Genomic DNA, 18,887 nt, shown 5'->3' with positions numbered 1-18,887 from the left:
AGTGTATATTGTCATGCAAGGAGATTAGTGGTTTTGGCTCATTTTTATTTTTTCTAAATGTCCTAGATGAACGAGTCTAGATAAATACATCTTTAGAACCAACAGTAAGAACCTAAAAGAAATGGATCCATAAGAATTCTCACCTTTTACATATAGCTACATTCATTCAGTAACAGTTAACAGTTGGTATTATATGATAGTGATTGTGAATGATGATGCATTATATGAAATGCATACAGCACTGTGCAATTTCATAGGTTTATAAAGAAAAAATTCTTTTGTGCCAAGAATGGAGAATAAATACCAAGAACATCCTAGAAATGTTTTAAGTAATTTCCTTTCAGATTGGGAGAATTATTTTTGCATTTATTCCCTCAGGGAGAAAGTTCTTTAATAGATACAGAAATCTGTGAAAAATTAGGAGTTTAATAAGAGGTTTTTATACTGATTTTAATGCTTTTACTTATCCAGTGTTTGCTGCATTGTTTAAATTTAACTTGTCCTAGCTGGTTTTGCTCAGTGGATAGAGCATTGGCCTACAGACCAAAGAGTCCTGAATTTTATTCCAGTCAAGGGCACTTACCTAGGTTTCAGGCTTCTCCTGGGCTCAGGCCCTGGTCGGGGCATGCACAAGAGCTAACCAATCAATGTGTTTCTCTCACATCAATATTTTTCTCTGTCTTTCCCTCTTTCTTCCACTTTCTCTAAAATCAGTGGAAAAGTATCCTCTGATGAGGATTAAAAACAAAACAAAACAAAACAAAATCATTTAACTTAAACTGAAAAGAGCCCCAATAGTATGTAAGCAATAATACATGTCTTAGAAGCCTTATAATGCTGAAGAAATATTTTTCCAATCAATGAAAGTAAAGGTTCCACAATTTCATTTAAATATCAGGGATAGCCAAAACCGGTTTGGCTCAGTGGATAGAGTGTAGGTCTGTGGACTGAAAGGTCCCAGGTTCGATTCCGGTCAAGGATATGTACCTTGGTTGTGGGCACATCCCCAGTAGGGGGTGTGCAAGAGGCAGCTGGTCAATGATTCTCTCTCATCGACGTTTCTAACTCTCTATCCCTCTCTCTTCCACTCTGTAATAAAATCAATAAAATATATTTTTAAAAAATATCAGTATTAACTGGGGAGCCACTTGATTATGTCTCCCTCCTTTCTTGGGATAAGTCTGCATGTAGACTGCCCTGGACAGGTACAAATTTTTGAGAACTGACACACCAGATTACATAAATTGATGTGAAACTACATCTCCCTTGCCAATGAGCACTTCCAATCCCATTTGGTTACATTGGATAGAGTGGAGCAGCTTTGCTCCAAGACTGGGCTGAGAACGTACCAATGGAGAGGAGTTGCACCAAGAAGACTGCAGAGCTAGTGGTTCCTGGGTTGGGGGACAGAGCCCAGGCAGTGGCTCTGTGCTGATTAGGAAGTTTTCCATTTGTTCTGCTTCTGTTTCCATGGTACTTTCAGATTCTCAATACCTAAAGCTTTTGAGCAAAATGAAACCATGAATATATTTCTTCCCTTTTACCTTCACAAAAACCTTTGGACGAGTAAGAATATTCAGATATGAATTTTCATCGAAAAGATAATTTTTAACTGAGATACAATTAACAGAGATGTATAGATCTTAAGCATGCAGATCAACATGTTTTGAAAAATGTGTACAATTTAGTAACGAACATGAAAATCAAGATGTAAAATATTTCTGTCACCCCTAAAAGTCCCCTAGTTCCCATTTCCAGTCAATCCACTACCAAGGGGCAATTGCTATTCTAATTTCTGTCACTATGCATTAGTTTTGTCATTTCATAAACAAGAATTTGAAGTCTGAGAAGAATTAGTTTTTAAAAATATGATAGGAATAAATTTTAGTGCATTAAAATAATGTTTAATATTAAACCTTCCTAATACTTGATTATATTTTAAGGTTGAAACTGGTTACATGTACTGGTTATAACATACACACACACACACACACACACACACACACACACACATACACTGAGTGGCCAGATTATTATGATATCTGAACGCAAAATAATCTGGCCACTCAGTGTGTGTATGTGGATATATATATATATATATATATATATATATATATATATATATATATATGTAATCGGTTATACATCAGTGTTAGTTGAAATAAAAAAATATAGACTAGTCTATGGAAAATATATCTTTATGTTCTTTGATTGCTTGCATCCCAGAGGTGCTTAGGTGCTTATACCCAAACCACAACTATTATGAAACTTTTCTTCATTTTCAGATACTAGACTATGTGCGACCTTTACGTCCCTATGATTCCTTCAACACACTGAAAGAGTTCCTTGAGTATGATGGGAAAGTTTTGCGCTTCTTCTGTATGTGGGATGACACAGCCTCAATGTTTGGGGACTTTAGACAACTCATCTTGCATTATTTCTTGGCTGATGACACTATTGAAATCAAAGAATTGCTGCCCCATAACTCAGGCCGGGATCCTATGTCATTTTTCCTCCAGAGGGGAAAGCTGCCCAAGGTGAGTGGTGGACACAGAACGACTTTTTGAGTTTGCTTGTGGGCTGAGAGACTCTGCTCACTCACTGGAATGTCATGTGTTATAACTATGTGATGACAGTTACCATACATTATTTCAAGAGTTTAGAAAACTTTCATATTTTGTGCCCTATATTAATATCCATCTTGGAAAGTAATGCAGAGGATATGACAAATTGTAGTTGGAATATTCTGGGCATAAGGCAAATAAAGGGAAAATGTCAAATGGATGAGAAATTACCTATTCAGTCCTATGAAAGTAAATGACTCTCTAGTCAAAAAGTTGCTTATGGCCTTGAATGGGACTTTGGTCTTTGGCCTCTGTATCCTACTGAGGAGATCCCATGGTATTGGCCTGTGTTGTGAATGTGTACACACACATACATACATACACACACATACACACACAGGAGTGGCTCTTCTGAGAGTAACCACCAATCACCAACTAGCCAATGGCTAGCATCAGTGACAGCTTTGCATTTTCTCGTGGGGGAAAGATACAGTAGTGGTAGGTGTTCCCCTGGCACCCTAAACATCTTTTGAGAAAGCAAGAAATAAGTACTATTGTGGTTACATGAAACTGAAGATAAAAGCCTGGCCCCAAGTTCTGTAGCTAGTAAGTGGTGAAGAGACAGTTTGTGTCCAAATGTACTGTTTTTCTATGTTATGTGGCTTACTTATGCACCATATATAATATATTCACACATTTGCACTTACATATTATGTCACGCGTATCCAAGATGATTCACATTTCTCATCTGTATATGATAAACTGATCACTGTGAATCTGTAAGTTAATTAAGGTATTTCCTGAAACTTATGCAACTGCTGGACCACCTCCAGGGTGTATAGAACTGAGGAGTGTTCTGGCTCTCTCCACGCCATGGTTTCTGTTAGAAATTGACCACACTCTGTTGTTCTTGCTATCTTACCACACTGTCTCTCTCAGCCAGCAAATACCTCTTGAGTTCAGGATCCGGCGGGATGCTAAGCAGAGTAAAAAAAATAAGGCAAGGCATGGTTTGTAGCTCAGTGAAGGGAAAAGATGAAGCAACTAGAGAACCACAAAAAGTGGATTAATCCTGCGGGTAGGTGCTATGGAACATTGAATTAGGGACAGGTCAGTAGGATGGGAGAGGTCATGGGGAAAGATGAAGCTTCCCAGGGCTTTGATGGATGGGCGGAGTATAGTCCAGCCTGCAGGGGATGAAGAAGCACAGGGACAGGTAGATAAAGTAAATGTCTTGTTTTCTTGTGGATGACCATGCAATTCATATTTCCCACTTGAGCCCCTTTTTGTATTTAGAGACTGTCTACCACACCTTGCTTTGGTTTTTGTCTTCCAGTATGGCCCACCTGGAGTCCATCAACCAGGAGACGTAACAGATAGAATAGTTCTCAATGTGTATAATGGCTATAATGTAAGCCGAGTGCATGGCTACATGTTGGATAAATTCAAGGTGAGGAACCTTATGTTTTATTACTGTTTCAATGGGACATCCCTGGAACCTGAAATGTGGGGTGAGTTACATATTCTTCCCTTGTGAGACTGATTGTGAGAGAAATTAATAAGTGTATACATTGCATTGCCATTTTTCAATAATAACCATGCTTAAGTGCTTATGTAAAGATATGCTTTGCATTGCTGTTGAGTAGCACTGCATTGCTAAAATAATTTTTTTAAAGTTGGTATCGACTAGTTGTCTTTAGGTTTGATTTTAAAAATTTGGCTATAAATGATATAATTGAGTTTTTAAAAATTGCTTTTTTCCTTTGGGAAGGGTTAGATGTTTGGAGGGTCTGTGGTGTCAGTGTTGTGTTCCTTTATTTTCATTAGGATTCAAAATTAGTACAAGACTTTTACAAAGATACTGACCTGACCATAGGAGCCAGCATCAATGTGTGGGGAAGAAAAGTGCTCCTTTGTGACTGTGATGAATTTACCAAGACTTATTATAGGACTAAATATGGAATTCGTAAGTGATGCATCTGTCAATTAGAAAATAATGTTGAACACTTAGAATCTTTTTCTCTAGTTAAGATTTTACTATATAAACTCATATAAAAAGTAGTTTATGCCTTTAAAGCGACTATAATATGAGCATTATGCATTTGAACAGAAAATTATGCAAATGTAAATTATGATGCATTTTATAGTCATGCTGGCTTTTTATATTTCTCATAACATATGTTTAAATCTCCCACTTAGCAGACACTATTATTACACAACATTTCTTGAGTAACAACAGTGTACTTAATGTAACTAATGATTAGAAATTATATGCGTGATGCGGGCTAGGCGGGCAATGAATAAATACTCTCTTAGAATCTTTCTATTTGCTTTTCCTGACTTTTTGGGAAGGTTAAATTAATATACTTAATGTTCTAAGTTACTTTTGACAATTTAATTTTGTTTATAATTATTCTGGTTCTAAATTCATAAGAATGACCAAATTCTATGCAGTATATTTTGGTGTTCTTGATGCCCAAACTAGGACAAAGTCCCATTAATAATTGTAGTTATATTGCCTTCCTTGTCCATAATTGTGGTCAATGGAATACCTGGTGTCTCCACTCTATAATGCCACAGGCAGGAAGTCACGAACAAGCACCAGCAGCACAGCTAGGGGCCTCCCTAAAAGGAAACCAGGGAGAGATTTCTAATGCATTGTGAAACCTGGTGCTTAGTACTTTCTCTTAACCAATGATACCACAACATACTTGGGGAGAGAAAAAATGGCAAACAGACTAAGAGAAGGAGTTGGCCACAGTCTCAAGAGAGGTACTTGAGTAAGCTTTCTATTTATGTAGAAGCAGAGGGCTTGATAGAAATCCAAGAGATATCTGTACCCCCATGCAAAACCCAATCTGATGATTAAAAAGATGATTTTTTTAATGCATTTAAGATTTCTAAGGAGAAGGTGATTCCATAGAATTCTTCCACAAAATGGTCCAGTGTGACCTCTCTACCCCCAACTAGGCAACTTGGTCATCCCACTGGCCCGGGCTTGCTTGTGGGCTGTATCATATTAATCCCTCATTATTTCATGTGGATGAACACTGACTGGCAGATGGAGACCTGTCGGACTTTCCTGTAGCATGAAGGTTGGAAAAGGCTCCAGAGGCTCCAGCAGGTGTTTCTTTCACCGAAGGGACAGGGATTTGAATGTAAACTGTTTGTGCTTAGAATTCTTTCCGTGGGTTATTGTTTTTTTTTTTTTTTTTTTTTTTTTTTTTTTTTTTTTTTTTTTTTTTTTTGGTTTGGTTTTTTTGTTTTGTTTATTTTTTTTTTTTTTGTCTATAAGAAGACTTTATTATTATTAATTATTAGTGGCTGGGATAACCAAACTAGCATTGCCCATCAACACTTAATAGGTGGTGCTGACATTAAGGATGAGCAAAAACTTAAAGCAACATTGATATGGAGTCACCTCTAGCCATCTCTGAACTCTTGGTGCTAGAAACAACAGGACATCCAAGATGAGAGTTTAATGGTCATTTGAGCAAATTAGCCATCCCAAGATATGGTGACAGGGATGAAATGCTAGTCTCACCATATGGCCTCAATGGAGTTAACAGTTTTACCTCTGTTCCCTCCCTTATGAAGTGAAGAGGATTGAGAGTTCAATGATTTCTAAGGATTTCTAGCTAGAACTAGAAAACTATGGGATTTTATAATCATTTGACTTCAAAATGAACATCCCATCTAAATCATTTGACCTAGGCATTGGGTACAAGTAGGCTCCTTCCTTTCCAAGCTCTGGGCCTAATTTTGTCTTAATAATTTGTCATTCTTTGTCTTGAAGAGCTTCTCCAAATTATTTAAGCTTTAAGTCTCCTTAAACCTGGGTCTGTATCTGCTTCACTAGAACATACAAAATCAACTTTGAGGTAATTAAAGGCTTTTCCTAGCATTGTTTCCAACTGAGATGGCAATTAGTAAATCACTGTGAATGAATATTAAGATTCCTTTTAAAAATAAATCACATCTCCGGAAATTTATTGGAACCTAGTTGTTTGCAAATAGACATTCAATATACATATTTTTACAAGTTGTTTGGAACTAGAGGAATCAGACTATTTGAAAAACAGATGTGTCTCAAAGATCCATCAGAATGTCAGTTTAAGAAGATATTTGGGAAGATGCTTTGTACAGAAATGTATACTTTTTCATTCATTCACCAAATATTTTTTAATACCTGAAAAATGCAGGATGATGGAAAACCAAAGTCAGGGAACTTATTCAGGTGCAAGTACAAAGCATTGTAGCGATTACCCAGAGAAATTATATCTCGAGTCAGAATACCCAAAAAGGTGTATGTGGTGTTAGGTCAGGCATGAGGAGTGAACTGTTCTCAACTTTTATACACTAGATGGCACTGTGGGTGCAGAGGAACACTAAATTGGTTCTTTTGTTACCTAAATCTGTTGCAAAAATTATGTAGTTGAGAAAACAACACTGTGTTATGAAATCTGTAATTATACAGGAAAGTGTAGAATGCATTCTTAATTACTTTGCTATTCAATATGTGTTCTCTTTTGGTTAGATTTCTCAGATTAATATGGGGGAGTATGCTTGAGAGGAGTTCACACAAAGGCTGTGAGGAAGTCTAAGGAAATGTGAACTTTTCAAATTAGAATTAGAAATAGCCTCAAACCCTTAACCTTTTAATCAGTATAAAAAATGTCCTTTAATTTAAAGAGTTAGTTTGTCCTGGATGACAAATTATGCACATTTTCAATTACAGAGGTGTGCACTAAAGCTGGATTCTTCCATCTATTAGAACTTTGGCAATGGAAAAGGAAATCATTGCTTATATGAATTTCTTTGAGTTACAAATGACACTTTTTTTATACAATGGTAGTCCTTTTGTGGGCAGTGGCAAGAGCAACCTGGAGCAGTGGTTGGTAACAAAAAATTTGGTTTTTGTTGAACTAGATAGTGAAGGGCTGTGGTCTGGACTTGAGTTGAGGAAAAGGGAGAGGGCTTACAGTGTGTACAGCAGGAGGGGACAGTGGATGGGAAAGTTAAAGGCAGAATAGTGAGGAGTCAATCCTGTTTGGAAAGGAATTTGATTAGTGAGTGTTGACTAAAGATATGAGAGAGCTAAACTACAGTTTAAAATATGGAATGGGTGGAATACATTTCTAAGTTTGAATTTTCACATCACTGGAAAAATCAGGATGAACAAAAATATTCAGAAATGGGATGTGATAACAAAAGACAAATGTTTACTTATTTGACATAGTTTCTTTTTTTTTTCTTTCCTTTTGAACCAATGACGATTACTGAGTGAGTTCTGTGGTTTTTGTAAACATGATTGAAACCTACCCTCACAGGATTTTGCTGTGTTTTGTTTGAAAGAGTTTAAAATAGTCTACAAATATCTCCACGTTCATCTTGAAAACATAACAAACCTTTCAAAACAGCCATAATCAGAGCAAAAATAATATTGATGTTTCATTTGCCTTTGCTTTGTTCTAGAGAACTTTCCCTCAATTCCATGCAAGCCTCCAACTCCTCCAAAAAGAAAAAAGGAATTTCCACCTTATACCGGTTTTGGTTCTGAAGAGGATTCTCTCCGTTCTTGCATAGGCCTTGTGCCCATAGTTCGTCCTGATCTGGAGGCCTTCAAGAAGAGCATGGAAAATGATAGGTGCTTGACGGGACCATGATTTTGGTTTGATCTTTTCCCAAATGTGTTCAAATGTATACTATAGTCTCCAAGATGATACAGATGTTCCTCAGCTCATCTAATTTAAAGTCCAGGAACAAGTTATGACTTTTTAATGAAGTCAATTAACATGCAAATATTAACAGGTTCTTACTTGAGTGGTTATTATATTTTTTCCCAGTGTTACTGAGATATAATTGGACATATAACATTCTATAATATAATGATTTGCTATGTGTATGTACTGATTACCATAGTGAAATTAGTTAGCATTCAACACTTTACACAGTTATAATTTTTCTTTGTGATGAAAACTTTTGCGAGTTACTCTCACAACTTTTAAATATACAGATACTATGGTTAACTATGGTCACCGTGTTGTATATTAATGACATCCCCAGAAATTATTTATCATGTAACTGGAAGTTTGTACCTTTTGATCATCTTCATCTAATTCATACGTTCCCCACTCCCTGCCTCTGGCAACCACAGATCTGATATCTATTTCTGTAAGTTTGGTTTTATTAGATTCCACATATAAGTGAGATAATAAGTATGTCTGACTTATTTCACTTTGCATAATGCCCTCAAGTTCCATCCTTGTATCAAATGGCAGGATTTCCTTCCTTTTTAATGGCTGAATAACATTCCATTGTACATATGTGACATATCTTGAATTTTCTTTATCTACCCGTTTGTCAATGAACACTTAGGTTGTTCTCATGTTTAGACTATTATAGACAGTGCTGTAGTGAACATGGGTTGCAGATAATTCTTTGGGACAATGGTTTCATTTCCTTCAAATATATATGCAGAAGTTGAATTGCTGGATCATATGATAGTTCTATGTTTGACTTTTTGAGGAACCTGAATAGTGTTTTTCATAGTGGCTGTACCAGTTTACATTCCCTATCCTGTATAGTGCCCAAGGGTTCCCTGTTTTCCAAATCCTTGCCATTGAGTGATTATGAGTGGTTATTTTAATAAGCGTCACATGGAAGCACCTAAAATCATACACACACATACACACACACACACACACACACACACACACACACACACACATGAGGCCTGGTACATGAAAATTCATGCACTGGATGGGGGATCCCTCAGCCCAGCCTGCCTCCTCTCACAGTCTGGGAGCCCTCAGGGGCGGGAGGTGACCAGGTTATCAGGGGAAGGCAACACACCCATCACACCTCTGCTGCTGCCACTGCCAGCAGTGCAAGCTTTGGCTGGCCCTGGTTACCTGAGCCTCGGGAGGCCCTGAGCAGCTGGGCAGCTGCCATCTGAGGCTTGCCTGTGCCTTGAACTGGCCCTGGGTGGCTGGGGGGCTTAGGGGACTTAGCGCCACCATCCTGTGGCTGTGGGCACCACCATCTTTGAGGGTGGGACAGTCTATTAGCATATTCCCTCTTTATTAGATATATATCTACATTGATATACACACGTGTGTGTTTGTGTGTGTGTGTGTGTGTGTGTGTATACAGAAACATATATAATATGTTCTGTATATATTTCCTCATGATAGTCCCTAGGAAATGGTGTAGAGTAGGGGTCAGCAAACTTTTTCTTAAAGGGTCAGATAGTAAATATTTTTGGCTTTGCTGGCCATATGGCTTTTGTCATAACCACTTAACTCTGCAGTTGCAGGTGAAAGCAGCCACAGAGTGCATAAACAAATGTGTGACTCTGTTTCAATAAAACTTTGTTTATGGACACTGACACTTGAATCTCATATAATTTTTGCCTATTAAAATATTATTATTTTTATTTTTTCAACCATTTAAAAATGTAAAATCCATTCTTAGCTCACAGGCTATATAAAAATAGATGGCAGGTTGTACTTGGCTCATAAGCTGTAGTTTGCCTACCCTTGTCATATAGACTTCCATGATTTATGTGTTTTTGGGAATGTTATTTGGAAATTAATGTGGTTGTTCTTTTTCAATTACAGTTGACATATTATATTAGTTTCAGGTATACAGCATAGTGATTACACATTCATATAATTTACAAAGTGATTACTCAGTAAGTCTAGTACCCATCTGACACCATACATAATTATTAAAATATTCTTGACTTACATTCCCTATCCTGTACTTTATACCCTCTGACTATTTTTACAGCAAGCAATTTGTGCTTCTTAATCTCTTCCTCTTTTCATCCCCCCTCCTCCCTCCCATATGGCAACCATCAAAATGCTTCTGTATCTATGAATCTTTTTCTGTTACAATTAATGTGGCTTTAATTTGAGAGGTTTAGCTGAGTTTAGTAACCATAGGTTGTTCACGTGGCTGAATATAATTTCAAAAGATGGATTTGTAAAAGTTTTCCTAATACACATGAGGAAAAATATGCCCCTGAGTCATACATATAGAAGGTAGGTACCTCCCTTATCTACCTTTTTGATGTTTCAGAGAGAAGGCCCTGGAGAAAGAAGTTGGGAGGAAAGTGGTAGGAAAATGTTTCAAATATTTGAAAAGGATGTGGGGTAAATATTGAAGTCCTATTTAAGATAAATAAAGGGGCAGGAGAATCTATGGAGAAAAAATGATGAAGGGAACATGTAGTTAGACCAGGAGAAGGAAAAGAAAGAGACAGCACCCTGAATTTGATAACATTTATGGAGTCAGATGCTGTTGTAGAACATTTTGAAGTAGAGAGAATAGTTTTGCTCTAACTGTAAAAATGGTGAGAATATATTATTAAGAGCTATGAAGAATGTCTAACTGGCTGTCTATGACGTCCTTTGTCTTTCAAGAAATGATCTTTTATTTTTGAGGACTTGAGAGTTTTGTTTTCAGTATTAGAAAATATGATTCTCAAAATATGGCACCCATACTTATTAGAAATGTTTAATTCTTGTGCCACATCCAAAACCTACTGAGGCAGAAATCCTGAGGGTGGGACTGGTATTGTGTTTAACCAGCCCTTCAGGGGTTCTGACGGGTACTAGGGTTTGAGAAATACTGATTTTGAGAGGGACGCTATCCTCCGACCTTACAGACAGCAGTGTTTACAGTGGGGTTGCAGGGCAGGGTTTTTTATGGATACTTTTCACTAACTGCTGTTTTTTAAGGGCAGCTACCCAAAGGAGGCAGGAAGAAAGAATATCCTTATTATAAAAGGAGAAGGACATTTTCTTATAAGTAAACAAGATGAAACGTGATCCAGGGTGTTTCTTTGGAATCCAGGGAAAAACAGTTTTTTCTGGGTAGTTGCCTTAGTCTCTCCTCCTGTCTACACCGTGGCAACTTGCCCACAGAGCATTGACTCTAGACAGTATTCCATGTTCTTGTCATGTTGTTGTGGCTAGAGGATGGTGGTACAAACACAAATGTCTCTAATTTTGTTTCTTTCTGTCCACTACCCATCTGTGCCAAGAATACACTGCCCTCAAGCTCCTCCTACACAGTGACCTTGTTTCCATAGTAACTGGCACATTCAGCTGGAGACTTATACAGTTTGAATAATCCAAGGTTTAAAACTGTGAGAACCTAAGAAAGATGATCTCACAAAGCATACAAAGACCGGTTTCTTAATGCAAATAAATAAACTGAATTGAGACATACAATTGTATATAGCAGATACTGATTATATGTATTGCTAGTAAAAATTTACTGGGTACTAATTGTTGGATGAGGTTAATGGTGATTTGGTTTGAGTCATTGGAGGAAATAGTTTTGAATGAAAGGATATGGCACTTTTTATGGGAAGAAGACATTCATTGTCTGGATAAAAATTCACTGTGTTGTCCTCTGATTGTCTAGTCTGACTTGGAATAACCAGAATTATGTGTTTCTTGCTACACTAGGCTACTTTGTTCTCAGTTTATTAACAATGCTTTGCTGATCACACCAATAATAATAATAATATAATAATAATAATAATAATATTAATATCACTACTAATAAAAAGCAATTTGTAGTTATGATGTGCTAACTATTTTATAATACGTGATCTTATTTAATCTTCAAAACAGCCTCATAAGGTACCCATTCTTTACATGATGAAATGGAGGCTTAGAGAGGCTATATAATTTGCCCAAGCTCACACAGCTAATTTTTAGTTGAAGTAGCTTTAAGAAAAAAATATTTATTTATTTATTTATTTATTTTATATATATTTTATTGATTTTTTATAGAGAGGAAGAGAGAGGAATAGAGAGTTAGAAACATCGACGAGAGAGAATCATCGATCAGCTGCCTCTTGCACACCCCGCCTGCAACCAAGGTACATGCCCTTGACCGGAATCGAACCTGAGACCTTTCAGTCTGCAGGCCAACGCTCTATCCACTGAACCAAACCGGTTTCGGCTTAAAGTAGCTTCTAAATCCAGAAGAAGTGTGACTTCTAGCATTCATCTGATTTGTGTTTTGTTTTGTTTTGTTTTGTTTTGTTTTGTTTTTGTTTTTGTTTTTGTTTTTGCCACAGACTTATTTCAGTGTGTGGCAATTGCTTGATAATGTAATTGTGATCTCCCCTTAGAACAAGAGTTCCTTGAGAGCAGAGACTGGCTTTACTGCTTCCCTCAGAGTTCAAACAGTGGGGACTACATACTAGGGACTCAATCAATATTTGTCCAGTACGAGAAGGAATGATGCCTAAGTGATTAAATAGAATAAACATTCAACCTTCTAATTCTTAATGATGGGATAGAAGAGACAGATGGACTTCCCATCAGGATGGTTATTATCCCAAACTTGTGTTTTCATAACCATATAGCATAAGAGAGGGGGACCAAATCTGTTTGTTACTTATAAATCCAATTATGTACTAGATGAGGTCTATCTGAAGCCTGGGAAACTAGGGACCAAGAAAACAGCAATGAAGATCTGGGCTGCCCTGGGATAGCCTTCCAAACTGCTACTTTCCATCTCACATGAGGCCTCAAACTGGAAATCTTGATGCCATGCTTTTGCACTCCTGCTTCCTTGGACAGTCTGAGAAAGGGCCAGAGAAACGCACTTTCTGCTCTGCGAATTAGAATTTTTTTTTGTTTTCTTTCTTTTTTGTAAATCATTGTGACCACAAGGAAGGAATGAGTTTCAACCTAGGAAAACTTGAAACCTCCCTGCTTAGAGTTGTGACAGGGAAGTGACAAAGTACATGGTTTATTTTACTCTATGATACCTTGGGAGTAATTATTTTGATTACCAGAAACCTCCCGAAGGGTTTAGGATGTGTTACATATTCCACATTTCACTAGCTGATATCCATAGACATGCTTCTGCTGAGAGATCATGCGTTAATTTCTTCAATGACAAGGCAATTAGCTTCTGGAACTTTGACCCTAGACTTTGATTCCATCGTCAGTCTACTAGATTATTCTATTCATGAATAGAATTTTAAGTGAAAATTTCAACCTATATGGATTGTATAGCAACTTGATAAAAATGATGTAAAATTGTTACAGTAGACAGTGGTTCATAAGATGCAGCCAGAATACAGATTTGTAATAGCTATGCACAATATGGGTGGTAAGTGAAATGATATTTAATATAGCATTTGAAAGGGAAAAGGTAATTTTTCCCTGAAAGGAATTTGGGGAGATGCTGAGGAAATGGGGGAATGACTCAGGGAGGAGAAGGTGTTGGTCTAAAAGAGAGAAAAGAAGGGACATGAGAAAGTGGGAGGTGAAATGAGGATGTGGCTCCAGGACACCATGCTCATGCTCAAGAATAAGGTCAGGTGCTATTCTTCTTGCTGACATGATTTTTGTCATTCTGACTAGCTTTGTGAGTAGGGAACAACAGTTTAATGCAGCTTGTTTGAGTAATGTGTTTATGGCATTTGTTTTGGGTACATTTTCCCAAGGTGTTACTCTGGACATCTAAAGAATAAGTCGTATTTTAATAAATGGAGAAATTCCTCTGGATATAAATTTAAAACCTTAGTAAGAAGATGGTTGAACTTTTGCAACTTCAGAGAATTTAGCCTGCTATCTTAAAACCATAGGGTGAAGGGGTCAAAAGGTACAAACTCCCAGTTACAAAATAAATAAATCATGTTGTACACATGAAATGAATATAATGTTATATGTCAATTATAACTCAATGAAAAAAATTATAGTACACCCTTTGCAGGTTTTATTTTTTTATTATTATTATTTGTTGTTAATTATCACCTGAGGATACTTTTCCATTGATTTTTAGAGAGAATGGAAAGGAGGGGGAGAAACAGAGAGAAGCATCAATATGAGAGACATGAATTGTTGGTTGCTTCCCACACGTGTCCTAATCAGGGCCAGGGATAAAGTCTGCAACTGAGGTACGTGCCCTTAACCAGAATTGAACCCGGGACCCTTCAGTCCATGGGTTGACACTGTATCCACTGAGCCAAACCAGCTAGGGCAGCAGGTTTTATTTTATATACATAATGTATGCAAGATTACTTGTGTAATGCCATAACCCTTATTTCTCTTCCATTTAGCTATGGCAACGAGAGCAATACACTCCGGTTCTTTGCAAAAATGATTAAGCACCAATGTGAAGATGCGGATAGGCTGTTTGTTATTTCATATTTTCTTGGCAATAACACACTTTCAGTGTTTGAACCCATAGAGAGGAATTCAGGTAAGAGACACCTCTCATAGCAATTTCCTTAGAATAACTAACTGTCTCTTCACTTTGAAAATTAGGAAATATGATCTGGTTTTATATACTAGATGATCTAAGATGCTGGTTTTCACTTTGTTGAACCAATAATGCTTATTTTACAAAGATCTCTAGATGGTAAACTGGACATATAAAATGGTGAAAGAAGACCAGTTTTGGTTGGCTTGGGACTGGGGGACTTGGGATGCCTCCTTTTGGACACTACCCACACTTCTGTGGCTTCGGAGACACCTCTGTGGGAAACAAGGGCTTTAAAATCATGGACTGGCGGCCACCAATTTCACTGCCAGCCAGCAAGAAAAAAGGAAATCTGTATTCTTAGTAGCACCGCTTACAAATGTTTTGCTTAATTATAAGACAAATACAGTATAATCTTCACAGTCCATTTTCTTTTGGTTTTTCTGTTTGGTGAGGCTGTTGGCATGGTTCTAGCACTCAGGCCCATGGAATGCCTATACACATTGTGCTTATACGGTGGCCATTAATGAGGAGAGCCATTGACTGTGGCTGACTAAATGATGGAGATGCACGGCTCTGTTGTTTTTTCCTCACATGTTTAAAATTTTTATCTGCTGAAGACACAGGTTTGGGTAGAATAATCAGTGGTGTGCTAGTTAGTAGGCACTCTAAAAAATGTTAAAGGATCTAATTTGTATCATTCTCCAAATTCCCTGGTATAAATGGCCAATGGCCAACCATGGCCAATTTCAATTTCAAGAAATCACCATTTTAACAACTGGCTTGCAAAATCTATGGTAGTTGAAAAGTCAACCCTTATGAGCTGGTTTGAGTCACTTAGCACACCAATAAATAACGAATAATTTGTATAATTAAGTCAGGCTTTACAATGATTTGAATAATGGATAAAATCTTGAAATATGAAATCAAATATGGGTGAATATAAATCATGCTCTTAAAGGTCAAAAAACAAACTTTATACTTCTAGAATGGAGAAGATATGGTCAAGCAAATTGAAGCATATGTAAAACAGAAAGGGTGCTGATTGTCAACTGTAAGCTTACTAATAATAATAGCAGCTGTGATTGAATACCCACTATTATCTTCACAAGAACTTTATGAGGTTCAGTTTTGTCCTCTAAGAGGCAAACCCCAAGGTGGGATTAAATATGCAAGAGATTTATTAGGGGAAATGCTGATGAGGTGCATTTTTATGGCCTCAGAAATGTTATTCCCATTTTATGAATGAGAATTCAGAGAGGTTCAGAGGTCATCAAGCAAGTGAAAAAGCCGGGATAGAACTCTAGCTCTGTTTGGCTCTAAAACCTAGCCTTTCCACCACCTATGGTTTCTGAATATGGTAGGAGGCATGCGGTAAAGCTGACCCCAAAAACTCGTCTAGTCTCATTTAATTCATAGGTCTCAAGATTTCAGTTCACTATCAGAAGATACTGGAGTTTCATATTCAACTAACTCTGTTCACTGCTATTGAAGAAGTCAAAAATCAAATAATGCCATAGGGAGCAGATGAAATAGGGAGACTTCTGGAAAGCAAGAAGTATGAGACATTGATAAAAGAAGCAAAGATATTTTGCCCAAGAAAAAAATGTTAATCTGTATGTCAGAATAGGTGTAAGACATCATCTGAGTCAAATGAATGGAAATAAGCTCAATAAAGGAATTTTCCTCCTGGTTTTATTCAAATAAGCACTAAAATTATTATCTTTCTGATGTCTCAATTCTCAGTATGCTGCTGGCATATAGTTGGGACTTGCTACTGATAAGTGTTTATTTAAATGTTTGGGTTGGGAAGGAAGAAAGACAGGAAAGAAAGGGCTGGAATAACACGCCACTTGTTTCTTTATATTCTTACCTAGGGAGCCTCATTTCTTCACCTACTTTCCCATTCTTCCTTTCAGTCTGAGAATAACAGGCACTATGAATTCACAGCTAAGTTGTATGGTCTGTGTTTGAGCACCAAGAAACTCCAAAGGCAAGTTGTGTGGTTCTTTTGAGAATAAAGCCTACTCTAACTTTTCTCTTTTTCTGCAGGGTATACTGGTGGACTGTTCTTGAAAAGACTACGAGTGAAGAGGCCTGGACAAGAAATTTTTAAAAGTGAACTATCAGAATATATCCAGCCCGAGGAGCTGTACATTGGAGCCAGACTGAACGTGAACGGCTACCTGTTTATTTTGCTCAATGCTGATGAGTACACCTTAAAATACATGGAGGAGAATTCAGATAGGGTGACTTTACTTTGTATAATTCTTCACTTGTCTGTCAGCACTCTGCAATCTGTGTTTTTCTTTCTCCAGGCCTTTTCTTCTCCATCTTGCCACCCGTTTTACATTGTGCATTCACACATGTGGGCATGAATAATGGATCAGCGTGACTTGGCCACAGGTCCTGTCACAGAGGCCCGGTCCCAGTCTGCTCTGTTTACATGCTGGGTCCTTTGCTGCCCAGCATCGCAGATGCCAGGCGCAGGCAGGAGGCAGGCCCAGGGTTGAATCAAGTTTCCTGAGTTTTCTGCTGACGCCAACAATGTTTTCAGAAAGAAATCCGGCAACTATAGGAAAGAAAGAAAATGTGGTGCCACACACTGTGTTGTCCCAGTTAATTGGCACAGGCCTAGAGGGAAGGCTAAGACCTGAACAAACAGAATCCCCTGGGAATCCAATAGTTGCTGGGGTTGCAGCTTCCCATAACAGGAGCCACCTGAGGCCTAAATTAGAGTTCAAGGACAAATTGGCAACAGTGAGCTCAAAGAGTTTTTTCATTTGGGATGAGATGGCAGATGGGATACTGTTATTAAAAGTACTATTAGGCAGTGCTCTGCAGTAAAAATAACATGTTGACAAAATCTTGATTTTAAGTGTGGACTAGTTTGGCATGCAAAACAAACACTTATATTTAAGGATCATTTCCTAATATCGAAAAATCTATCTAGAAACAATTTATTTGAAAAGTCTGCCAATTTTGTTTCACTTCTATATAAAATGCTCAGGGGCAAGTTGCTAAGATCAGTTTCTCTGTGTGTAGCATATCATCCATATTCGTTTGGGTCCTTTGAGAAGCAGATGCCAAGACAGATTTAGACGTGTAAGAGATGTATTAGAATAAATTTGTATAAAGGATAAAGGTAAAGGAAATGAGTAGGCAGGGAGAGCCTTCAGAGGTCTGAACTCCGAGAAAGGAGAAGGAAGGAAGGAGAATGGGTCAGGAAGAGCCTCAAACATAACAAAGCTTTGAGAATTCTAGATCAATGGGGAGCCAAGAGTAAAGACTGCCCATTAGAAAAGTCCCATGTCAGGCAGGATGGCCTAGCTCTGGTGCCCCCATCCTGCTCAGTCATTGGTGGGAACAGCCTGGGAAGAGTGTAGCCTCAGTAGGAGCACTGAACCAATCTTGAAGGTACAGCACCTGAGGGCTATGACCTAACAATGCTCTTCTCTGTACAGTCTCCAGGGCTCTCACACTGTCTTCCCATTTAAGTGTTAAGAATTCGGGTTGTTGTTAAACTGCAAACCAGTATCTTTTTAAAAGCACTGAATTCATGTGAGAAGCTCTGTAATTGAGCAGTCAGATGTTTGGAGACCAGTAGGCTTGTCTTGGCCTTTAGACATATAACTTTCATGAGCTTCACTCTCCTCATCTTTGAAATGGGAGTAGCAAAATCTCTCTCTCTCCATGCTCACCTGAGAACATTTTTTCATTGATTTTTAGAAAGAGTGGAAGGAAGGGGAGAGGGATAGAGAGAGAAGCATTAGGGTGAAAGAGACACATAGATTGTTTGCCTCTTGCATAGGCCCTGACCAGGGTAAGGGATGAAGCCTGCAACTGAAGTATGTGTTCTTGACTGGAATAGTACCCGGGACCCTTCAGTCCATGGGCAGATGCTCTATCCATTGAGCAAAACCGGCTAGGGCCAGTGTCTCTTTTATAGACTTCCTATGAAGATTAGATACCATAATGTGTGTGAAGTGCTTAACACTTTCTGGCCCATAGCAAGCTCAGTCAATGTATAATTTACTATCTATTGTAAATTAGAGTTCGATATTCGAACACTATGCAAGC

General features: G+C 37.8%; 1 protein-coding gene across 1 annotated transcript in view; it reads left to right on the top strand.

Moving 5' to 3' along the window:
- The window catches only part of EFHC2 (EF-hand domain containing 2), a gene marked incomplete at its 3' end in the record, with an annotated part of 139,345 nt that overhangs the window by 58,364 nt on the left and 62,094 nt on the right, over positions 1–18,887 (top strand). Inside the window, exons 5-10 of the mRNA XM_084870884.1 lie at positions 2,286–2,537; positions 3,901–4,014; positions 4,392–4,530; positions 8,040–8,211; positions 14,665–14,807; positions 16,860–17,056. Of these exons, the coding sequence (XP_084727010.1) occupies positions 2,286–2,537; positions 3,901–4,014; positions 4,392–4,530; positions 8,040–8,211; positions 14,665–14,807; positions 16,860–17,056 (1,017 nt within the window). The remainder of the gene's footprint in view (positions 1–2,285; positions 2,538–3,900; positions 4,015–4,391; positions 4,531–8,039; positions 8,212–14,664; positions 14,808–16,859; positions 17,057–18,887) is intronic.

Source organism: Pipistrellus hanaki (assembly GCF_964339955.1).
Source record: "Pipistrellus hanaki genome assembly, chromosome: X".
In the NCBI taxonomy this organism is placed as follows: domain Eukaryota; kingdom Metazoa; phylum Chordata; class Mammalia; order Chiroptera; family Vespertilionidae; genus Pipistrellus; species Pipistrellus hanaki.
The sequence above is the reverse complement of the archived record's forward strand: the minus strand, read 5'-3'. Positions and strand labels throughout refer to the sequence as shown.